Source organism: Saccopteryx leptura, chromosome 6 (assembly GCF_036850995.1).
Source record: "Saccopteryx leptura isolate mSacLep1 chromosome 6, mSacLep1_pri_phased_curated, whole genome shotgun sequence".
NCBI classification, from domain to species: domain Eukaryota; kingdom Metazoa; phylum Chordata; class Mammalia; order Chiroptera; family Emballonuridae; genus Saccopteryx; species Saccopteryx leptura.
In genome coordinates, this window is record NC_089508.1 from 134,029,370 (window position 1) to 134,054,845 (window position 25,476).

Sequence of the window (25,476 nt, forward strand, 5' to 3'; positions counted from 1 at the left end):
CCCTTTAGGATCCCAACCCAAAGCACTGGACGTTTACCTGGACTTAAGTTCTTTCCTGTAACCTCAGAAGTCAGGATGGCACTAAGTTTTCAGTTCAGCATTGCTCTTTTCTGAAATCAGCATGTGTCCCTAGCAGGAACATTCAAATTATCTAGTATTACTGTCACCCCTTTTATTATCACTCTTTTTTCATAAGGTTATTACAATGCAGTGACGTGCTCCCTCAAAAATGTTTATGTGAAAGTGTTTTTGGTGATTATTTTCCTTCCAACCCATGTTGAGACTCTGAAAAATTCATATGTCCAATATATAGGTGCTGTTTACTAGGAGAAGGCAAGCCCCTTTGTGTTCCAGATTTATATCCAACTTGTCTTCAAGAACATGGAGTTCCACAGAGACACCTCAAGGGCTGCCATGGCGATAGATGGGGATATGCTAACTCTTAAAGATAGGTGTGAAAAACAAAACACTACTATATATACAGTCAGATTGCCCTTGCAATATATTTTTTGCCTTGTAGTTTAACTGGATAAGCCAACAAACAGACTTAGTCTGGTCTCCTACATACTCTCTTCAAAGAAAAAAAGACCATTTGAAAGTTATATGAATTTTTTTTATTGATTTTAATTTGTTGTGTTTACATAGTTACAAGTGTAGCCCCGAATATATCTCCTTCCCTCCCCTCTTGTTCTCCTTGACACCCTCTTTGCCCCCTACCCCCACCGCCCTCCCCCTTTTCCTCTATAACTTACTATCCTGCCCTCTATCTCTCTGTGTTATGTTTATATACTTTCACTAATGTCTTTCTTTGATCCCCTCCTCTCATCCCCTTTCCTTCTACCCACTTTCCTCTTGGACTCTTTGACCCCTTCTCTGCCTCTCTTCCATTCCCCAGTTCTCATTATTCATTGTATTCCTCATATGAGTGAAACCACATATTTTTCTTTCTCTGCCTGGCTTATTCGCTTAACATAATAGACTCCAGGTCCATCCATGTTGTTGCAAAGGGTAAGATTTCCTTCTATTTCACAGCCGCGTAGTATTTTCCATTGTGTATATGTACCATGGGTTTTTGATCCACTTGTCTACTGATGGACACTTTGGCTGTTTCCAGATCTTGGCTATTGTAAACAATGCTGCAGTAAACATGGGGGTGCATTTCTCCTTTTGAATTGGTGATTTGTTATTCTTAGGATATATTCCTAGCAGTGAGATAGCTGGGTCAAAAGGCAGTTCTATTTTTATTTTTTTGAGGAATCTCCATGTTGTCTCCCACAGTGGCTGCACCAGTCTGCATTCCTACCAGCAGTGCAGGAGGGTTCCCTTTTCTCCACATCCTCGCCAGCACTTGTTATGTGTTGTTTTGTTAATGAGCGCCATTCTGACAGGTGTGAGGTGGTATCTCATTGTGGTTTTAATTTGCATTTCTCTAATGATTAGTGATGTTATACATTTTTTCATATGCCCATTGGCCATCTGTATGTCCTCTTAGAGAAGTGTCTATTCAGTTCTTTTGCCAAATTTTTGATTGGATTGTTTACTTTCCTGGTGTTACAAGTTCTTTGTAGATTTTGGTTATTAACCCTTTATCAGACATGTTGGTGAATATGTTCTCCCATTGTGTGGGTTGTCTTTTTATTTTGCTCATGTTGTCTTTTGCTGTACAAAACCTTTTTAGTTTGATAGAGTTTCATTTTTTCATCCCAACCTTTATTTCACTTGCCCATGAAGTTAAATCATCAAATAATATTGCTGCAAGAGATGTTGGAGAGCTTACTGCCTATGTTTTCTTCCAAGATGATCATGGTTTCACGACTTACATTCAAGTCTTTAATGCATTTTGAGTTTATTTTTTGTGAATGGTGTAAGTTAGTGGTCTAGTTTCATTTTTTTGCATGTATTTGTCCAATTTTCCCAGTACCATTTGTTAAAGAGACTGTCTTTACTCCATTGTATGCTCTTACCTCCTTTGTCGAATATCAGTTGACCATAAAGCTGTGAGTTTATTTCTGGGTTCTCTATTCTGTTCCATTGATCTGTATGCCTGTTCTTATGTCAGTACCAGGCTGTTTTGAGTACAGTGGCCTTGTAGTATAACTTGATATCAGGAAGTATGATACCCCTGCTTTATTTTTTTTTTCAAGATTGCTGAGTCTATTCATGTTCTTTTTTGGTTCCATATAAATTTTTGGAGTATTTGTTCTATATCTTTAAAGTATGTCATTGGTATTTTAATAGGAATTGCATTGAATTTATAGATTGCTTTGGGTAGTATAGACATTTTAATGATGTTTTTTCTTCCTATCCATGAACACGGTATATGCTTCCACTTGTTTGTATCTTCCTTGATTTCTTTTATCAATGTTTTATAATTTTCCAAGTACAGTCTTGAACTTCCTCGGTTAAATTTACTCCTGGGTACTTTGTGTTTTTTGGTTGCAATAGTGAAGGGGATTGTTTCCTTAATTTCTCTTTCAGACAGTTCATTGTTGGTGTATATAAACGCTACTGATTTCTGAATATTGATTTTATAACCTGCCACCTTGCTGAATTCATTTAGCAGTTCTAGTAGTTTTTTGACTGAGACTTTAGGGTTTTCTATGTGTACAGTATCAAGTCATCAGCAAATAATGAAAATTTTACTTCTTCTTTTCCAATTTGGATGCCTTTTCTTTCTTCTTCGTGTCTGATTACTGTGACTAGGACTTCCAGAACTATGTTGAATAAGAGTAGTGAAAGGGGGCACCTCTGCCTTGTTCCTGATCTTAAGGGGATTGCTTTTAGTTTTTGCCCATTAAGTATGATGTTGGCTGTGGGTTTATCATAGATGGCCTTTATCATGTTGAGGTATGTTCCTTGTATTCCCACTTTGCTGAGAGTTTTGATCATAAATGGGTGCTGGATTTTATCAAATGCTTTTTCTCCATCTATTGATACTATCATGTGATTTTTTTCCCTTCCTTTTGTTTATGTGATGAATCACGTTGATTGATTTGCAAATATTATACCAGCCTTGCCTCCCTAGAATAAATCCCACTTGATCATGATGTATGATTTTTTTCATGTATTACTCGATCCAATTTGCTAATATCTTGTTGAGAATTTTAGCATCTAAGTTCATCAGGGATATTGGCCTATAGTTTTCTTTCTTTGTAGTATCTTTACCTTGTTTTGGAATAAGGATTATATATGAATTTTTCTTAAAACTACTTAACAAAAACAAAAATATAACTTATGAAGAAGCAGATTTGTGCTAAATGATTAAAGTCATGATTATAAATTTAAATTCTGGGAAAGTGAGTGGCAAACTGGAAAATGTTTATCCTTACTAGCCATCCACCTCTTAATTTTAACTAATTACTGCCATTTGGGAAAATAGACCTATTATTTAATCTCCCACCTAACCCCTCTTTTTTCCTTCAAAGGAAGTCAGAAATTCTTATTTTCATGTGCTATCTTGTTTCTTAAATGTTGAGTTCATTTAACAATTTTTCAAATATTGCAAATCACCTGACCTGTGGTGGCGCAGTGGATAAAGCGTCGACCTGGAACACTGAGGTCGCCGGTTCAAAACCCTGGGCTTGCCTGGTCAAGGCACATATGGGAGTTGATTCTTCCTGCTCCTCTCCCTTCTCTCTCTCGCTCTCTATTCCTCTTTCTCTCTCTCTCTCTCTCTCTCTCCTCTCTGAAAAATTAAGTCCTTAAAAAAAAAAAGTTTAAAAAAATACTGCAAATCATAGAAAACTGGGTTAATTGAACCCAAGCTCACTCTTTGTGGTCTCTGGTTAAAACTGAAGTATACACTGCCTGAGAGTGGGCTGAGCATCTGGAGAGGCAGATGTGAGAGGCTGCACATTTTACAAGTGCGCCTATAGCATAATGAAATTGGTTTTAGAAGCTATGCTGTTTATTACTTTGTGGTATTCATAATCATTACCCCCTAGGAATAGAATCCCTCCCAATAGCTCATTCCCTGGGCACAGGATTGAATTATCTATAGTTTTATCAATTCCTATAAATGAGAGTGGCAGTTTGAGAAGGAAAGATCTTATAGCTCCCCCCAAGAATAATAAATTGACTTCTGCTACCTTTGTATAGATACTTTAATTTTGAAAATTAAAAGTTTTCATTCCACAGGAAATGACTCCAAAGTAGATGGTTTAGTAAATTTTGAGAAGCTAAGAATGATTGCCAAAGAAATCCGTCAAGTTATTCGAATGACTTCTGCTAACATGGACCCAGCTATGATGTTCAGACAGAGGTATGCATTGAAGTATGTAAAAGTGTTACAGAGTGGCATCAGGAGTGATATAAGTGAAATAATATTTGTCATTATTTGACCATTTACCATTTGTTTTGTGTTGTACAGGGTGCTTTGCACAAGCTCAAAGTAATCATTTATTGCAGTAACTCCTAAAAGTAGATGATACTGTCCTTCCTTTTACATATGAAGAAACTGAAATTTAGAGCAGTTAGGTGTAGTGTCCAGGATTACATAATTTGCTGAGATTTGAACCCTAGTTCTGCGTTGCTTTTTTGAGTACGTGAATAGTTCTGTATTTTTGTTCCTTAAAATATTAGCTAACTTAAGTGTAAGTTGCTGATTTTTACGTAAGTTATCACAGAAGATATAAATACTTTCGTCTGGTTTTGAACCTAATTTGTAAATTAGTTAATATGCATTTGTCTTTTATTTTTCCTGTTTTTAGGTTCTGTTTACATCTAAGTCATATTTTATTCTCCTTTTAAAAGATACTCTTTTTCTGAAGTTATGGTGCTGCTGTGTAACATCTTTAAACAGAATTTAGAAAGTGCACATTTAAACATGTTCCTTCTTAATAAAAATGGAAAATACTATTTGTATTCCGTATTAACCTGATCTTCTAAGAATGCTTTTTAAAATTCATTTTTAATATAATAACAAAATCTTCCTCAAATTCTATGAAACTTAAAGTATGTTATCAAGCTGTTCCAGTAATTTTAAAATATTTCAGAGTAAACAGAGCTTTAATTTTAGGTCTGATTTTCCTCTGGGCCTTTGTGCATAGCTTCAGTACAGAAAGAGCTTTAAAAATGAAATATTAACAGAGGCAGACCACAATTCCTCTGGCTTAAAAAATACAGTTCACTCCCTGGCCAGTTGGCTCAGTGGTAGAGCGTCGGCCTGGCGTGCGGGAGTCCCAGGTTCGAATCCCGGCCAGGGCACACAGAAGAAGCGCCCATCTGCTTCTGCACCCCTCCCCCTCTCTTTCCTCTCTGTCTCTCTCTTCCCTTCCCTCAGCCCCTCCCACAAGGCTCCATTGGAGCAAAGTTTGCCTGGGCGCTGAGGATGGCTCTGTGGCCTCTGCCTCAGGCGCTAGAATGGCTCTGATTGTGGCAGAGCGACACCCCGGATGGGCAGAGCATCAACCCCTGGTGGGCATGCTGGGTGGATCCCGGTCAGGCACATGTGGGAGTCTGTCTGACTGCCTCCCCGTTTCCAACTTCGGAAAAATACACACAAAAAAAATACAGTTCACTAAGAAAACAAAAATGCTGGTTCTTCAAAAAATTGGAGATGGAGTTTTTATAACCAATTAGTATGTGTCAGGATTGGTTTTTTAGTTTAGCTTTATTTGAATTACTGTTCAGGTGTTTCTGTTTTTTGTAAATAGTTGGTCTAGTGGTTGCTCTAGTTTAGAGATCCTCAAAATATGGAGGAAGGGATGTCAGAGCTCCTCTTCTCTGTCCATCTCACTCATGTCACTGAGGTCACTACCTATAATGAGAGATGTCATTGCTCAGCAGTGCGCAAGTGGAAAACAGTAAGAACCAGGAACCAAAGCAGACCTAGAGAAAGGTTTTTTTGTTTCTTTATTATTTGAGGTTTTTTTGATGTTGTTGCATGTCCCTGTCCAGTGGCCCCACCACTGTGTGTTGTCTTACATGGTCCTTCGTGTACTCACATATGTTGGCACTCTGATTCCTGAAGACATAATGAATTTGAGACTCTGCTAGACCAGTTAATGATATACTGAGTACCAGCTATGCTTCAGAAATGAACAAAGAATGAAAAAACTGAAGAAGAAATTAATAAACTTGATTGTTTTCTTGGAAATGGCTGGGGCCGAGCAGAATACAATATAGAAAAAATAAAATGTTTATAATTAGATCGGACTGAAGTTCTCCCGAATCAGTTCTGTTTGTCATTCATTACTGAAATGTATTATTTTTCTTAAGCAAATAATTGTCCATTTTGGTGGTACATATTATGTAGTGTGGACAAAGTAAAGTAACCTCTTTTATTTTAACAGTAATCAATTTACTGGCCAAAAACTAGAATCTTGAGTTGTCTACACTGAAACTCACTAGGTGCAGGCCTGGGGTGTGCTGAGGCTGGTGGGAGATGAAGGGGGGCAAAAATGGGAAAAATTAAGAATAAAAAAACTATTCACTCCAGTTGTACTATAAAGATATACAATACTACAAAAATTTTTATATTTTTTTTAAGTTGGATATTCTGGTCAAAATTTCTTATAAAATACAGTCAGAGAATTTCTGCACTTAAAAGTGACATTATAGATTTTTGTTTCTCATTAATTTTATCCATCACTTAAATAAATGACTCAAAAATCCTTTCCAAAAAATGTTTAAAAGTTCTATCCCTTAATTTGTTCTCTTCCCTAAAAACTTTGAATTCACAATTTTTAGTAAATTTACTGCTCACAAGAATTAGAGGATCAGGGAACGTGCAGATAGATACTCAAGTACTTTCAGCCTTTTGTGTAGTGCATTTTCACCAATGAAATAAAAGTTGGTTTTTGCATCTCATTTGCATAGTCAAACAACTTTCTTTGATTTGTCATTTGCTTTTCTGATGTTCTTGTTTAATAAAAAAAATCAAATCTTTTTTTATCACTTTATATTCATTTTGAAATATCCTTTAATTTTGTTTAAGTATAAATGTTTTTCCTTAAGCTTCTTATTAATCTAAACCTAGATGAATTGCGTATTAAAAATATAATTAGTCTAAAAGCAAATCTTTAAAATATTGTAGGGTTTTTTAGCCTTGAATATTTATAATTTATTCCTCTGTATTCCATTGAAGCAATTTTACTGTTAAGCAACCATTTTTTCCTAGTAAAATTTTTCTATTCATGTTCTGTCTCCAAAGCTTTTCTGTCTCTTACCTGTTGTCTTTTTTCTGTGCTTTCCTATTCAAACACATGCTTCAATGTTTGTGGCTCTTGCTTACAGGAAGAAGAGGTGGCGGAGTCTGGGGTAAGTGTAGAGATGAATGCACCTGGAATGCAGGTTGTGCAACTCTTAACATATACTGCATCCTTTTCATTAATGCACGCACATAAAATAGCATGCGTTCTATTAACCCTGTCAACCTACATTCCTGACAAATGCCTTTTGCTAACAAAGTGAAAGTAGTGATAGAAACAGCTATTTCTTTTTTATTGACGTTCTGAAAGTCCCTTTTAAAAGGTTCTTATTTAGCAAGGTCAGTTAAATGATGATCATAGAAAATATTTGTTGTGTGCTTGCTGTGTGCCGTACACTGTTCTAAGCATTTATATGAATTATTTAGTTCTCCAAACCACCCTATGAAATAAATACTGTTATTCTCATGGTATAGATGGCAAAATACAGTTGTCCAAATTTAACAACTCATTGGTGGTGGATTCAAACCTAGATACTCTGACTTTAGAGTCCACCCCATTTTCTTTTATTCAAATGTCATATTTTATAAAAATAAATACATAAATAAATATAAAAATGGATGAGGTTTATAAAGGTTACGTTTTTACATCAGTATTCTAAAAAGAGGCAGCCCTTGTTTGAACTATACTATAAAATTGAGTTAATACATAATTAAAATAGATTATTTTAATTTCTCCTATTTTTAATTAAAGACTCCATTTTGTCTCTTAAAACTAGTAGAATCAGAAACTGCCACCTTTTGTTGTTCAAGTAGGTAGGTATAGATCTTAGCTTATATATAGCTAGGTATCTATCTAGAATCAGAATTTTTAGAATCTATCATCATCTCTGCAGTCCTTTCATTTTTTTATGAAGAAATAATTGTTTTTTGTGGACGAAGAGATTACATAAGAAGAATTTTGTTAACTTTAAGAATTTAATGAATCATGAAGTTAGATGCTTTTATTACATGTAAGAAGGAGTTTTTGTGAGCCACTAACTTTAACTTGAGTCATGTTTTATTTGTGGTCATGTTTTCTGTTGAAGTTTGGTAAACTTGAATTTCCTTCTACCTTCTTTTCCCTTCTTTGTGTTTCTCATGTGTTTTCTTCAGTGTTACACATTTATATACTAGTTGTTTCTGGTTCTTCTTGCTGAATATAGAAATTGAATCCTGGCATTTTATTATAAAGAAGAGTGGGAATTTGCAGTGTTTGAATGATTTATGTACCACATTCACTGACTATTTGGCTTTAGGATTGTACTGTATGATGCCAGCAGATACTAGGTATTTTCTTTTTTGCGTAAGAGTTTTCTGTTTTGGAAGTAGAAGATACTTTGTCAGTTTTACACTGTTGCATTTTTTAGAAATTTTGTATGTGTCTTTTATTTATGCTCTCTCTCTGAATATCAACTAAGATAAAATTATATTTAATTTTAAATTTATATTTAATATTTTAAATTTTATTTTATATTCATTATGTTTCATATGATTATATATTTATAGTTATTTACATATAAAGTATAAATTATATGTATATTTAATACTTTTAAAATATTTAAATATTTGTATTAAAATTTGCTCCTAAATTTGGGGCTTGATTTCACTGCATTTTTTTTTAAATTCTAAGACCACAATTGTTGTACACACATTTATTTTAGGTACCACTAAATTTATACTTAATGAAAGAGCTCTTATATAAACTTAGTATGTATTTTTATCACATAATACCCTTTTGCATTCATAAAATGGAAAATATAAGCAAATTAAATTGGTTAAAATTTTTTCAGAATATGCGTCTTCTAAATCACTTTTAGAGTTTTTTAGAGTTTTTAGTTTCTGGAGTTTTTGCCCAGAGTGTCGCCATATGTGCCATCAGTGTGTTGGTAATATGTTTTTTAAAACGAGCCTCAAAAGAAGTAAAAGCTACCGGTGCTGTGCACATAGGCTGGCTTTGCAAATACTTACAGCTAACCTTAATTCCTGCTTTGGGGTGTTGTTGAACTTGTCAGATTCACTGCCTCCTAAAATCATTTGGTTCCTGGGTTAAAGGAGTAATTCACTAATGTCATTGGATTTTCTACAAACTATTCTGCAAGTTTTGAAATTTTCTGCAAGTGTAATCAGTGACAACCATGTCACAGTTTCTGCCTGACCAATAGCCATTGAAAGTTGCCATCAAATTTAAGACATACCCTATTTCAAAATCTTAAAATTGTGAAAGAAAAGGAATACCATAACACTTTCACAACTTTGTTTCACTTAATTTACAATGAAAGTGTTAGGATTTTAGTATCTGTTTTTAATTGGGTACATGAGCACTGAAGAACAAATTATTGTATGGTTTGTGGTCGTGTATTTAAGAATATTTTTGGATAAATATTAGGCTTAGAACATCCATAGATACCTTTATTATTTCGGAATGGCAACTGCTTTTAAAATAAAATTCATCATAGAACCTTGTGTTGCCTTGCCTTGTTAGAAAGGACAAATATCACTGTCTTTCTTGTTTTCCTCTGGTTCTAGATGTAGTCATTGTACAGGGGAATTTGCCAAAAAACATAGCATTTGATGAAACTAAAGCTAATTTGAATTGTGGTTCTTTCTGCCCAGCTTGCAGTTCTATCACATCAGAGACATTGCAGAAGGAAGGTCCAAGGTCCCAGATCCCCAGTCCTAGTATCCACATAGTGCCTAACCATTTCATCTGTGAGGGGAAGCATGGAGTAGCTTTTTACTACCTTTCTGATCTCTGCCTATATTTAATTGAGTATAAATCCTGTTACTTTTCTTATTGGTATACTCTTTGAATTTTGGCCAACATCTGGTTACTGTTAAAATTGGTCAGCATGCTGAGAGTGGGCCTGTGGTAGACTGGTATGGTGATGGCTATAGCATGTCCAAAGCAGCACAGATGGACAGACAGCTGCTCTAGAAACTCCTGTGCTGAAAGACCCTGGTGCAAAGATGGGGCTGATGATGGGCTTGCCTTGATTCAGGCTCTTGCTGTATACTCAAAGTATGGGTGAGCTCCAGGCCCAAGGGAATGCTTTTACTTGTCACAGTGTGCCATGTATTACATAGGCACAAACACAAGTCAGATGGAGTTCATTGTTCAGGGGCAAATTGTTCTTTTGAATTCTACACTTTGCCAAATCTTAAAACTTAGAACATTGCTGTATGTGCCATATTACTTTGCATTAATATTCTTCATCTTTTAACTCATTTACATCATCAGCATGCAAAAGCATTAACAGAATAAAACTTCTTTAATCTTCTGCCATGCTTCTCATCTTTATAGCCTCTTAGATGTGATCTCTATGTCTTACCAGGTCACTGAGCCAAGGCAGCACAAATTCAAACATGCTCGATGTTCAGGGAGGTGCTCACAAAAAAAGAGCACGCCGAAGCTCTCTGCTTAATGCTAAGAAGCTCTATGAGGATGCCCAGATGGCAAGGAAAGTGAAGCAGTATCTTTCTAGTCTGGATGTGGAGACAGATGAGGAGAAGTTCCAGATAATGTCATTGCAGTTGGAGCCTGCATATGGTACCTGTGAGTACTAGTTTTCTCTTATATGGCATTAACTAGCACAATAAAATAGAAATTTATTTCTCTAGAGTTGTGCTGAGGTTCTAAGAAAATTAACTTTCACTTACAAAAAATTACTGACAGAACCCAAGCATCATGTTATCCTGTTAATCAGAGAATCCCATTCATTCCTAATGATTACCTTATGCCAGAAATAACAGGCTAATTCATCTTAAAAAAGCATTATCGCCCTGGCCAGTTGGCTCAGCAGTAGAGCATCGACCCAGCGTGTGGATGTCCCAGGTTTGATCTCCGGTTAGGGCACACATGAGAAGCAACTGTCTGCTTCTCCACCCCTCCCCATCTTGCTTCTCTCCTTCCCTCCCTCCGCCCCTCTCTCCCTCCCTCCTTTCCTCCCTACTTCCCTCCTTCCCTCTTTACCACTCTCTCCTTTCTCTCTGTCCCCTTCTCTTTCCCTCTCCCTCTCTCTCCTCCTCCCCTCCTGCAGCCATGACTCAGTTGGAGCATGTTAGCCCCAGGCGCTGAGGATGGCTCCATGGCCTCCGCCTCAGGTGCTAAAAAAAAAAATGGCTCCGGTTGCAATGGAGAAAGGGCCCCAGAATGGCAGAGCATCACCCCCTAGTGGGCTTGCCGGGTGGATCCCCATCAGGGCACATGCAGGAGTCTGTCTCTGCTTCTCCTCCTCTCACTAAAAAAAAAAAAAAAAAAAAAAAAATTAAATTAAATTAAAAAAATATTTTTAAAGCATTATAAAATCTTCTTGCCCAAGCTGGATAGCTTGGTTGGTTAGAGCACCATCCTAAGTGCAAAGGTTACCAGTTTGATCCCTGGTCAGGCCACATATAGCAGCAGCTCAATGTTTTGGTCTCTCCCTCCCTCCCTCCCTTCTTCTCTCACTGAATAAATTTTTAAAAATTTTAAATAAAAATATAAAGCATTATAAAGTCTGTTTATGAAAGCCAAAACATTACCTGACCCATAGTAGCACATGAATAAAGTGTGGACCTGGAATGCTGAGGTTACCAGTTCGAATCCCTGAGCTTGCCCAGTTAAAGCACATATGAGAAACAAGAAGCAACTACCGTGAGTCGTGAGTCGTGAGTCGATGCTTCCACTCCTCCCTTCCCTCTCCTCACTTCCCCCTCCCTCCCTCCCTCTTCCTTTCTCTTCCCCCTCTCTAAAAATATCAGTAAATAAAAAGTCTTTTAAAAAAAACCAAAACATTATACCAAAGCCCTTTTGTTTGGAAACATTTTACCTGTATTAAATTAAGAGTAAAAATAAATGAGATGTTTATCTTTTAAAATAATTCATGGATAATAGTTACCAACTAGAAAATACAAGAAATTAAAACACTGTTAGAGATAACACATATATTATAGGTGTCAGTAAGTAAGGTAAATAAAAAATCAGACACATTCTGATATTGTTAATATATAAAAAAAATATGGGCGAGAAAGCCTATTCTAATATTGATTTTTTTTTAATATAAAACAGAATACCTGTGTATCTGAGTCACTGAAATCATGAGTTGTAAAAACACAAATCAAAGGTGATACAGTACATCTTTTGTAACAACAAAATAAAAATGATCTTAGGCCCTGGCTGGTTTGTTCAGTGGTAGAGTGTCGGCCTAGCATTTGGATGCTCTCCCAAGTTTGATTTCCGGTCAGGGCACAGAGGAGAAACAACCATCTGCTTCTCCACCCCTCCCCATCTCCCTTCTCTCTCTCTCTCTGTCTCTCTTCTTCTCCTGTAGTCATGGTTCTGTTGGAGCAAGTTACCCTTGGGTGCTGAGGATGGCTCCATGTCTTTGCCTCAGGTGCTAAAATAAAATAGCTCAATTGCAGAGCAATGGAGCAACAGCTGCAGATGGGCCAAGCATTGCCCAGTAGGGGGCTTGTCAGATGGATCCAAGTTGGGGTGCCTACAGGAGTCTGTCTCTCTGCCTCCCCGTTTCTCACTTAAGAAAAAGAAAAAAGAAAAGTAAATAATCTTAAATTACAAGTGAACAGTATGTGCATGTGGGAACACCAATGGGAAGCATAGAGCATAGAATTTTGAAGGGGGAGGTTCAGATTTTCTGTTTCTGTGTTTCTTATTGATTGGGGGAATTGGTAACCATCATAGGTTGAGCCTGAGATTGTTAAATGGTGTGGTATTTGCATAGTAATAAAGTATGTCAGTAGCAGAAAAGAGTGAAAATACAACCAAATGTTGATTTAAATATTTTAGATATGACAATGACTTTTAACATACAGGGTAACGATTCATTCAGTAAATGTTGTTACAAAAATATCTTGAACACTTCTACTGATGGGAAAAGGAAAGAAGGATGATGAAAAGCACACCTATGTGGAATGGAGATGCAGTCTGATCTCATTGCTACCATTTAAGCAAGGTTCTGTTCACCAAGCAAGGGTTTGGTGTATGTTTTATCTCCATGATTCTTTCTACATCAAACCTATTAGGAAAAAGAAAGAATAAAAGCTAGGAATTAATGAGAGCTTTCTATATGTCAGTAATCATGCTAAGCACTTTATAAAGAATGTCATTTAGTCCTCATAATAAAAAATAAATTTTATTAATGGAATATTAGACTCAAAGAAAAAAGGAATGTCATTTACTCCTCACAGCAACCTATAACGTGTCCAGTATTGGGATTGTATTCCAGTGAGATAATGCACCCAAAAAAACTGCTTATACAAAGGAGTTCTAATATGTTACAGTAAAAAAAAAAAAATCACTAATAAAATGCTGGAGAACACTTACGTACACTGTTTCCTTATCAGTACAAGAAATGGTTTATGGTCATTAAAAATAATAAATATGAGCCCTGGCCGGTTGGCTCAGTGGTAGAGCGTCGGCCTGGCGTGCAGAGGTCCCGGGTTCAATTCCCGGCCAGGGCACACAGGAGAAGCGCCCATCTGCTTCTCCACCCCTCCCCCTCTCCTTTCTCTCTTTCTCTTCCCCTCCTGCAGCAAGGCTCCATTGGAGCAATGATGGCCCGGGTGCTGGGGATGGCTCCTTGGCCTCTGCCCCGGGCGCTGGAGTGGCTCTGGTCGTGACAGAGCGACGCCCCGGAGGGGCAGAGCATCGCCCCCTGGTGGGCAGAGCGTCGCCCCCTGGTGGGCGTGCCGGGTGGATCCCGGTCGGGCGCATGTGAGAGTCTGTCTGACTGTCTCTCCCCGTTTCCAGCTTCGGAAAAATACAAAAATAATAATAATAATAATAAATAAAAAATATGTATAGGCTTGAAAGATATGTGGGAAATTTTCTTACCACATATGAGCTATCAAGAATAGAGTCAGCCATGGGAAAATGGTAAAGACTGAAAAAGTGTATAGAATGTTTAAAATTTACTCACATTTTACTGTTCAAAACCATATGCTTTTTTTTTTTTTTTTTAATTTTTCTGAAGTGAAAAGTGGGGAGACAGACAAACTCCCTCCTGCATGCGCCCGACCGGGATCCACCCAGCATGCCCACCAGGGGGCGATGCTCTGCCCATCTGGAGCATTGCTCCGTTGCAACCCAGAGCCATTCTAGCACGTGAGGCAGAGGCCATGGATCCATCCTCAGCATCCAGGCCAACTTTGCTCCAATGGAGCCTTGGCTGCAGGAAGGGAAGAGAGAGATCAGAGAGGGGGAAGGGTGGAGAAGCAGATGGCACTTCTCCTGTGTGCCCTGGCTGGGAATTAAACCCAGGACTGCCACACGCTGGGCCCACGCTCTACCATTGATCCAGCCGGCCAGGGCCCATACACATATTTATTAAAGCACTCTGACACTGCCTGATCGGTAGGGGTAGAGTGGATAAAGTATCAACCTGGGACACTGAGGTCCCAGATTCAAATCCCCAAGGTCGCCGGCTTGAGTGTGGGCTCATCCGGCTTGAGCATGGGCTCACCACCTTGAGCCATGGAGTCGCTGGCTTGACCGTGGGGTCATTGACATGACCTCAGGGTCACTGGCTTGAGCAAGGGGTCACTGGCTTGGCTGGAGCCTCCCCCCCATCAATGCCTATATAAAAAGCAATCAGTGAACAACTGAAGTGCTATAACTACATGTTAATGCTTCTCATCTCTCTCCCTTCCTGTCTGTCACTTAAAAAAAAAAAGTCACTCTGACCCTGCTTTGAATGATCATCAAAAATATTTTCTTCCAAATAATTCAAAATAGACTTGATCATCTTATGGAGCACAATTTATTATTCCTGCTTTCAGCTGATAAAAGGGTATTTATTTTGTCTTTTGTCTTCACTGTCAGCCTTTCTTTGTTCCCTAAATCTGAGTTAGGATACTCAAGAACATAGAAATCTGTTTTATGCTTCGCTTATTGTTAAAATTTTAAGGGCCAGAAAGGGTCTACCGACATACCTTTGTTCCACATACTTACCTCTGCATTCTTCCTCCCCCCCAAGCCCTCTACACACACACACCTCTTCTCACACCCACCCTAGTCTTATCTGTTTCTTTTTTTACAATACTAAACAGTGTCCTTCACCAAATTTTAATAATTGATTTAAAATGAGAAAACCTAGGGGGCTTCCTTAAACTGGGTTTTGTGAAAATTTAATTCAATGCATACTTTTTAAAATTGGTTTGAGAGTCTTTATTTGATTTCTATTACAAAATTGATTTTTATTTTTTTTATTTTTTTTATTTTATTTATTTTATTTTTTTTTCATTTTTCTGAAGCTGGAAACAGGGAGAGACAGTCAGACAGACTCCCGCATGCGCCCGACCGGGATCCACCCGGCACGCCCACCATGGGGCGGCGCTCTGCCCACCAGGGGGCGATGCTCTGCCCATCCTGGGCGTCGCCATATTGCGATCAGAGCCACTCTAGCGCCTGGGGCAGAGGCCGAGGAGCCATCCCCAGCGCCCGGGCCATCTTTGCTCCAATGGAGCCTTGGCTGCGGGAGGGGAAGAGAGAGACAGAGAGGAAAGCGCGGCGGAGGGGTGGAGAAGCAAATGGGCGCTTCTCCTGTGTGCCCTGGCCGGGAATCGAACCCGGGTCCTCCGCACGCTAGGCCGACGCTCTACCGCTGAGCCAACCGGCCAGGGCTTACAAAATTGATTTTTAAATGTTTAAGTAATGACCATCCCAAACCCAAACGAGTTGATTGCTGAGCATTGTAGAATTTGGTTCTTCCTAGTAAGTCAGTATATGTGGGCTTTGGTACTTACCTATGAACTCTTTTATGTTTAAAGTAGTCTCTTGATACTTTTCTTATACTGTAGCAATTGATAAAATGTCCATAGATGATTAGTGAAAGGAGAGGGAAAATGTGTTTTATGGCTCTAATGAAAATATAACATCTTGAATTCAATTAGTTGATGGGACACTGTGTATTATCTTCCAGGGGTCCCTGTGTTTTGACTTTTTGAGGTGTTCCCTAATTCTTACCACTCAAAGTACTCTCAAGGCTCTCAAAATAAAAGCATAGCAGCTAACTATTTTAGCTGTGCTGGGACAGGGTAAATGTGCTAATTTTGCTTTTATCTTGGTGTTTAAAACAAATATGTCATGGAATGCTGAGGTTGTGCCTACATTGAAACCACCCTGAATAACTGATTCAAGAATGAAAAGTGCTACCTGAAGGAGAAGCTTTTTCCTTTGGTCTGCAGTATTGGTTTCATACAAAAGAAGCAACTTTTTGTTTCTTAATTTGATAGTTCTCCAGTTTTTTGTTTTTGTTTTGTTTTATTTTGTTTTAGCAATAGAGAGAAAGAGAGACAGGGACAGGCAAACAGGAAACGAGAGAGACTAGAAGCATCAACACTTTGTTGTGGCACCTTAGTTGTTCATTGATTGCCTTGACCCGGGGGACTACAGCAGAGTGAGTAACCCCTTGCTCGAGCTAGCGACCTTGGGCTTCAAGCCAGCTACCTTTGGGCTCAAGTCAGCAACCATGGGGTCGTGTCTATGGTCCCACGCTCAAGCTAGCGACCCTGTGCTCAAACCAGCGACCTTAGAGTTTCGAACCTGGGTCCTCAGCATCCCAGGTCGACGCTTTATTCACTGCATTATCACTTGGTCTGGCGAGAGTTCTCAGTTTTTAATTCTGGCATTCATTTCAAATATTCTAACCATATTTCTGGTATTCCTGTGTATAGCTGTTGAAATAATTTCACTTAATCTTTGAACAAATACTTATTAAGCATCTGTTTTACTGTCAGTCAGTGGGTCCATAGGGAGTTAGTAGTGAACAAGATATAGAGCCCTTGCTGGAAGGGAAAAACATTAATTGATTAATCACAAGCAAGTTGGCAAAAGTAGGTTGACAGTTTTAAGTACACAAAACACAATTACTAAGTATTATATGATTTTCTATATGAACAAGTATAAATCTACTTTTGTTTGCCCTGCAATTATCAGTGCTATGACAGAAAGTCACAGGGCTCCCCACAAATGGAAAACATGGGCTCTCACCTAGTCTTTGCAGGACAGTGGAGTGTTATATCAAACAGAGATGTCAGGCCTTGTTTGGGGATCTGGATCTTGATCCTGAGAGTAGTGGCAAGTCATCTAAAGGTTTGTGCTTGGCATTTAGAGAAGAAAGTGATATGATCAGATTTTCCCATTGAAAAAGTCACCTTGCTGTTGTATGGAGAATGATTTGAAGGCAGCTGGAACTGATAGAGTGAGGAGAGTATTTCAGTAGCATAGATGAGAAGATATTAGCTCTTCCAGTTCCAGTTCCAAATGCTTTGGGAGCTACAGGCTTTGGTGCAGACATGGCCAAGTCCAGGAGAAACAATACACATAGCTAGTCCTGAAAATGGCATAGAAATGGTGTCAAGAAACCCTAACCACAAAGATATGAATGTCTTAAGGGTGTTGACACCAAGTTCCTAAGGAATGTGCACTTTACCAGGAAGCACACAGGAAGGATCTGAAGAAGATGCAGGCCAACAACACCAAGGCCATGAGTGTATGTGCGAAGGCACTCAGGGTCCTCAAAAGACCAAGGAGGTCAAGCCCAAGATCCCAAAGGGCAGCATCTGCAAGTTCAGTAGACTTGTTTGCATCGCCAACAGCAGCTTGGGGAATGTTCTCATGCCCGCATCACCAAGGATCTCGGGTTCTGCTGGTCAAAGGCCAAGGCTCAAACCAAGTTCCAGCCTGTGACTGCAGCCACAGCTCAAGCTCCCAAAGGTGCCCAGATACCCATGAAAGCACCAGTGTAGAGGTCTCTTGCTGGTCTGAGACAGAAGGACTGGTGTGACCCCTGGACTGCTCCCTGCAGTGGGCTGGTGTCCTCCTTTGGTATATGTACAAAGAAACCCGAGACAGGATCTGCCTCACACAAAAAGAGAGAGAGAGAGAGTGTGTGTGTGTGTGTAGTATAGATAAGAGGATGTTAACTTAGCCTGCAAGGGGATGGTAGAGATGGAAATAATGAAGTTAGTGGATTCAAAAAGCATTTAGGAAGTAAAATTAATAATTCTATAAAAATTTAAAGATAACATTTTATAATATTTAGGTGAACTTTTTGGGGGGGAAATTTAATTTTTTGTTAAAAAATGGTTTTAATGCAGCCATTTATTGTCAGTGGTAATAATTTTGCCTGAAAGAGTGCAGAATTATGTGTTTCTCACTCTCTTCTTTTAGTGACCAAGAATTTAATTGAGAAAAGATCAGCCAAATCATCAGAAATGTCTCCCGTGCCTATGAGGTCAGCTGGACAAATAGCAAAAGCTCATTTGCATCAGCCCCACAGAGTAAGCCAGGTGCTTCAAGTGCCAGCTGTGAATTTGTACCCCACCAGAAAGAAGGGGCAGTCAAAAGACCCTGCCACACTGAGTGAGTATTCACAAATTAATATCACTTCACTTCATTGAAATTGCCTTAGGAGTTAGAATGAAAAATAGTTACCAACGTAAATGCTCAGAAGATAGCTATTGTAGATTGCTATCTTCTGAGCATATGTAGATACAGTCATCTCTCATGTTTCAAAAAATATCTCATTTTGCCTATAGATATTTGATGACAGCATATATATTTGAAATGCTGACATTGGAATTCCTGTAATTATGTCAGCCGAAACCCTAACAGCAATACACTTAGGTACCAATGGCTTACTGCAGTCAAAGGTACATTAAATCAATTATATAATGTAAATGCAACCTGTAAGCATGAAATTGCTTATTCTACAGTAAAAGTGATTGTGTGTTGGTTTTTCATTAGTGACTACTTCTAAAAACCTAGTTAGGAGACAACAAGAATATAAAGTACATATTATGTAGACCATGCTTTCCCCCCCTCTGTTAGGCCATGTAGCCCTTGCCAAATTACTATTAATTGTTGTTTTAATAGTATCACTATTGCTTTTAGATTGGGAGCCAGATTAGACTTGGTTCCTAGCATTATTACCTAGTCCAGTGGTTGGCAAACTGGCTCGCAAGCTACATGCGGCTCTTTGGCCCCTTGAGTGTGGCTCTTTCACAAAATACCATGTGCGGGCGCTACCTCGGTAAGGAACGTACCTACCTATATAGTTTAAGTTTAAAAAATTTGACTCAAAAGAAATTTCAGTTGTTGTACTGTTGAAATTTGACTCTGTTGACTAATGAGTTTGCCAACCACTGGTCCTAGTCTATGCATTATACATAGGACATATTCAACAGAACTCTGAAATGTGAATTTAATTTTATTTTGTTTTGAGATCCAAAGTAATGCAATGCCTACACCTTTGCCAGGTTTCCACCCTGGTGATATGGGCACTCACACAAGCAGAGAACTGCAGTAGAATGAGTCTGCTGCTATGCTGGGATGTGTGCAGAACATAGGAAAGAACAGAAAAGGGAGAGCTTTTAGGGGCAGGCAGAGGTGAGGAAGGTAGGGCTTCCCAGGAGGCTTTTTGAAGATAAAACCTAAGCCTTAAACATTGATTAGGAAGGAGTTAATGAGGTAAAGATTCCAGAAAATTGCTTCACTTGGAGGAAAAGCTTGGTATCTCCAAGGAGCTACAAGCATTTGCTGCTTCTGAGTACAGAGCTACAGGAAGGGTGTTGAGACAATAATAAATAAAGCTAGCAGTTACAGAACACTTGCTGAGGGTCAGGCACAGCTCTAAGTGCTTTGCTAATTATATATGTTTTATTCATTTACTCTTTATAAGAACCCTATATGATAGAACTCTCTTACTTGACCAGGGGAGCCATAGAGGATCTAAATAACTTACACTTCACCAGAGAGTGATGGAGCTGGGCATTGAGTAAGGCTGACTGGCTCAGAGTCCTTGCTTTTAATCACTGTGCAGAACAGCTTTCCAGGATGAAGAGAAGTGAAATCCCAAGCATGCTGAGATTATAAAATGGCATGCTAAATTGCCTGTGGGCAGCTATTGAAGAGATTGAGCTATTGAACAAGGGAGGTTTGGTCCAATTTATGCTGGAGAGCGACGGTAGGGTGCGCAATGAGACTGGAGTTAGAAGCCCAGATGGAGAGCTTCTTTAACAGCTAGCTGGAAGTTGCTCAGAGCCTGAACTAGTTTGATGGCTGTGAAATGGAGAGGTAATTGGGTGAAAATTGGTACAATTGATGTTTGCTTGTAGAAATAAGAAATGGGACAGGTCTAGCTCTGGTTCCTTACTTAGATGTCATCACCCAAGATGCATTATTACTTGTGCCAGGTAGCCCTCTTCCTTCTTGTTGCAATATGGCCATTAGCTATGTGATAGATACATTTACATTAAAATGGCACTTAAGTAAAAGTAGTGTGAGCATGCCATGATTTAAATTGTTTCATTGTCAAAGGGCTGCTTGTCAGGAATCCTGGTCCGTGGGCTTACTTTACTGGTTGAGAACAGTGTCAGTAGCTTTGGCATTTCTTAGAGACATATGTAAAAATGTCAATATATTGAAACCATTGCTAAATTTGAGCTACACTAAACAGGGCCAGCTGTTAGACAGATGATGGAACTTTGCAGCAATGTTTCCAGTGGGCTCCATACTATTTTTCTATAAATTCATGATTCTTTCTGTTGTTTACTTCTCTCCTGTAGTGTGAATTTAGTGCTCTTGAGAAAGGCTGGCCTGGCAGCCCTGCAGCCTCCTCTGTGTGCCCACAGCACAGCTGCACCACAGGTAGTGACAGTGCCAGCACCCTGCACTGCCCCGCCCACGCCTTGCTCTCACTGGAGAGGCCACCTCTAGAGGGAAGAGTTGGAATCATGCCTTCCTTATTAAGACTTCCAACAAGTGTGTCAATTGTGGGAGTGGGACTTAGACTGTTAAACCACTTTCCCTTATGTCATGAAACAGAAAAGAACTATTATAATCTGGTCTGTGCTGACTGGCTGAATCTGAACAAATAACCTAGAGGTGAGAATCTCTGTGCCATTACCTAGTCATTGAGTCTCCGTTTGTCATTCACACATTTCAATCGACTGCACTAGCCTTGTGCATCATGGCTTTAGTTATGTAGTAATTTAGGCAACTATAGATATTTTAGTTGGGAAGTGATGTTTGTTTATTTCTTTGATTTTGTTTTAGGTACAAGTTTACCTCAGAAAGTTTTAGGAACAAGTGAAGAAATAAGTGGTAAAAAACATACAGAAGACACTATTTCTGTGGCATCATCCTTACATTCTAGTCCTCCTGGATCTCCGCAAGTCTCCCCACGCAAAGGTAAGACAGACCAGGTCAGGCTAGTTCTTGTTTTACAAAACAACACTTTGTAACACACATTTTGTTTTTTAATCTATAGTGAAAACAGAAAATATGAAGACAAGCTTAACTTCCAATACTTTTTCAACTTGCATGATTTGGAATGAATTATGCATGTGTTTTCCAAGTATTAGGTAGGCTCCTGTTCCAGAGAGTGATCCTGACTTGATAAAGGACAGGCACATACAAGAATGAAGGTAGAATAAAAAAATGAAACACAAACAAGTACACACACACACACACACAAAAGAAGAATGACTGCAGAGTCACAGTTGTTTTGTTCTGTGCAGATTCCTAGTGTCGCTTCGCTGTTCATGTTTCCTGTTCTTTAACATTTTGTGGAGTATTTGAAAATGCAAATTTCTACAAGAAATTGTTTTTAACCAACAGCAAGGTTTAGGATAAGAAACAAATATTTAGGTTGATACATTCCTTTCTTAGTAATAGAGTGTTACCTTTATGGATTTTTACATTTATAGTAGTATTTCTGTAGAACCTCTTGAGTTAAAGAAAAAATTGAAATCACTTTTGTTCATTTACATGTTTTTGTACTTCAGAATAAGCTTTTCTTGACCAGCCTGAGTAGTCATGCATGTAGATGCCATTTTACATCAGCTACATTTTAGCGTTCTAAATGGTGTGTGTTTTTACCCTGGCCCATCCACATCATATGTGCCCTGTTGAAAAGGCTCCTTAGTTCTGGCATTCTGTTCATGGATATAAAAGAATTACATCTTTAATCATAGTACAGATAGAACATGGTCAGAGGGAAGACAAGTTTATGAAGTCTAGCAGGAAGAAAAAGCTTCCAGAGCCTTCCTCGGCTCCCATGTCCTAAGTTTCATCTTTTTCGGGGGGTGGGGGGGTTCTTTCTTATTGTTCCCTGTGAGGCAGCAATGGGGTACAGCGATGTTAGACCTGATTTGGATTTTGACTGTGTCCCCTACTATTGCTGTAATAATAAGGTCAGGTTTTCTATCTGTAAAATGAGGGAGAACCACCTATTTTAGGGGACTTATATAAGGATTGAATGAAACAATCTGGATTAAGGTTGATACATGGTAAGTTTCAAGAATAGGAATTTCTCTTTCCCTTTTTCTACCCCAGGGCAACATAGCTCCATAACTTGTCTGCCCTTTTCCTTCCACACAGCTGAGTCTGGCTAGAATTTTCATTCAGATTTTACTAAGAAAAGCTTTGTAGCCCTGGCCAATTGGCTCAGTGGAAAAGGCGTTAGCCCGGCATGCAGATGTCCTGGGTTCGATCCCCGGTCAGGGCACACATGAGAAGTAACCGTTTGCTTCTCTCCCCCTTCTCTCTTCCCCTCGCAGCCAGCACAGTTGATTTGAGCATTGGCACCCGGTGGAAGTCTATCTCCCCTCTCTCACTTAAAAAAAAAAAAGGAAAGGAAAGGATAGCTTTGTAAAAACCAAATAGGAAATATAAATAGTATATATAAAAGGTGTGTTTGTAAAACATCAGTCTCTGATCCTGTTGTATGTAAGCTCATATGTGATTCTGTGAGGCACACAGGTGCTTCATCTCTTGACTGTCTTGGTGGTCCTGTCAGATTGGAGGAGGGGGGCTGGGAACAGCGCCCATTCCACAGGAGGTCCAGATGGACAGTGCCCACATGCCCTCATTGCTCTTTCAGGAACACCTTGCCACCTTTTATCACCTTTGGGGGCTGTTCAAAGGACCCATTATAGACAACTTTCTAACCATGTGACTTCTGGGAAGAGATATTAGGAACAGGAATTTTCCTATTGTTCTTATTCCCAGCCAAAATTCACTCTCACTAACTGAAATAGAGAAATCTTTTCTCTGTTGTGCCTTTCCATGTATGACCAATAAGCAACTATGATGTTTATTGTGTCTTTCGTAGTCTGTTGAGGATCCTTAGGAACCTGAAGAAATTCTGTTCTTTAGAACTATTTCTAATTGTTCTTACATGTGATCTTTCAAAACCTCAACCTGATAGTTCTGTATATTTCCATAGACAGATTTTTGCCTATAGCTTATGATCAATCAAAAATGCTGTTAAAACCAAGCATACATTTTTAGGATCAGTACCTAGTTATTATTAAACCTTGGAATTTTTTTCTAACAATTATCTTCATATATTTCACAAGTTTTCATTTTTTTTACTTTTATATAGTTTATCTTTTATTTAAGTATATTATGTTTAAGATATATAATACAGTGATTTCAAATTTACATACCTTTGAATGTAATCGGCCCCCTAATTTTAGTAATCATCTGTCACCAGGCAAACTTAACACAGTCTTATTGACTATATTTCCCTTCACCTTTTTCATTTATCCCCCACCATAAAATATATGAAGTCAAAAGGCTTTAACTTTTATCTTCTGCAGTACTTAAAGAAGGCAGCCTTTCTACCTTTAAGATACAACAGGGCCTGACCAGGCGGTGGCGCAGTGGATAGAGCGTTGGACTGGGATGCAGAAGACCCAGGTTCGAGACCCCGAGGTTGCCAGCTTGAGCGCAGGCTCATCTGGTTTGAGCAAAAGCTCACCAGCTTGGAACCAAGGTCACTGGCTCGAGCAAGGGGTTACTCTGTCTGCTGAAGGCCTGAGGTCAAGGCATATATGAGAAAGCAATCAATGAACAACTAAGGTGTTGGAACGCGCAATGAAAAACTAATGATTGATGCTTCTCATCTCTCTGTTCCTGTCTGTCTGTCCCTGTCTGACTCTCTGTCTCTGTTTTTAAAAAAAAAAAAAAGATACAACAGGATCAGAAATTGTGCTTTATAAATACATTTATTGTATAAACTATTTATATGTCCTACCTGATTTTTGCTAAGCTTTTTCTTAGTAGAATCTGCCTGAAAATTCTAGAGATACTATTGAGAATACTTTTGTCATATTTTTGCTTATGATTTTACCAGCTTGGCTTACTTCTAGTAGTTTTTTATTACCAGCTTATTTTGATCAAGGTGATCTTTATCCTGTGTTCTGTCTTGCAATGACTGCTGTGTAATTGCTATAAGTAGACTCTCCATGTATTAAAATATGTTGTTATATTTCAGTTTTTCAGATATTATCAAATTGTTAGAATTTTTAATAGTGAAATGTTATATAAACCAGGATAATTGTGACTAATTGGAAAGAATTAATTGACCATGACAGGGTTTTCACATCTCTCCTTCCAGTTGGCATTGTCGTATCTGATCACAGCATCTTGCCGCACCTCTCAGGGTCCTCAGCCCCTCCCAGTGAACCCAGCACCACGAGCAGTGGCTACAGCTACCCCGGCATAGGTGGGGTTTACTTGCAAAAGAAAATCCTTCAAATTACCGGGAGCACAGCCAAAAGAACAGACAGGACCAAGAAGGCCACTGAGGAGAATAGAGACAGGACAAGTTGTGAGAACACAGCCAGAAAAAGAATGACATCCCCGTTTAGAAGATTTAGGGAAAGAACTCTTTCAAGGGAGAGACTAGTCAACAGCAAAAAAGAGGACGCAGATCACAATCAAGCTACAGAAATCTGTGAGAAAGTGAAGGATGTTGGAAGCAACATCAAAGATGAGAAAGGGAATGACATCTTCAATTCAAATAGCCGAGGCAACAGTAACGCTTTAAACTGCTTCTATATGCGATTCAAGTCTAAAAGGAGGAAGACACTCTGAAGTTCATTACTTAACTTTAGTGTTAAATTTGTTTTTATTTATTAATGTAAATGTAGCTTAAGTTATCTGTCAAAGCTTATACAAACAATTTAGTAAGCTACCAGTTATAAGTATTTTATGATTAGTGTTACAGGTCCTTTAGCAACAAAGTTCTATTGAATTAAAGTGCTTTATTTTTCCATGTTATTTTATTAATGTTAGTAAACTTTATATTGTGTATTCTGTAGTTCGCTTTATTTCCTACCATTAGCAGCTGGTTCTGAGAGTGAAATAAGTAGATGAGGCTTTTTAGACACCAGTATTGACTTCCACGTTAAACCCCCAATAACGATCTCATCAGACAGAACCTTTGCTTTAGAGAATTTAATTGCTCTCTTCTTACTGCAACTACTTTACAAACTAA

At 38.7% G+C, this 25,476-nt stretch overlaps 1 protein-coding gene across 8 annotated transcripts in view; it reads left to right on the forward strand.

The window, feature by feature from the left end:
- Nucleotides 1-25,476, forward strand: part of RAPGEF6 (Rap guanine nucleotide exchange factor 6) — a 228,159-nt gene that overhangs the window by 188,172 nt on the left and 14,511 nt on the right. For 3 of the 8 annotated variants that reach the window (XM_066343384.1, XM_066343389.1, XM_066343386.1), the window contains 6 exons: nt 4,138-4,261; nt 7,237-7,260; nt 10,522-10,742; nt 18,360-18,551; nt 21,246-21,380; nt 24,595-24,702. In XM_066343384.1, coding sequence (XP_066199481.1) covers nt 4,138-4,261; nt 7,237-7,260; nt 10,522-10,742; nt 18,360-18,551; nt 21,246-21,380; nt 24,595-24,702 — 804 coding nt within the window. Of the gene's footprint in view, nt 1-4,137; nt 4,262-7,236; nt 7,261-10,521; nt 10,743-18,359; nt 18,552-21,245; nt 21,381-24,594; nt 25,074-25,476 lie in introns of those variants that run through there. The other 5 variants (XM_066343387.1, XM_066343390.1, XM_066343391.1 and 2 more) reach the window with 4 other exon arrangements.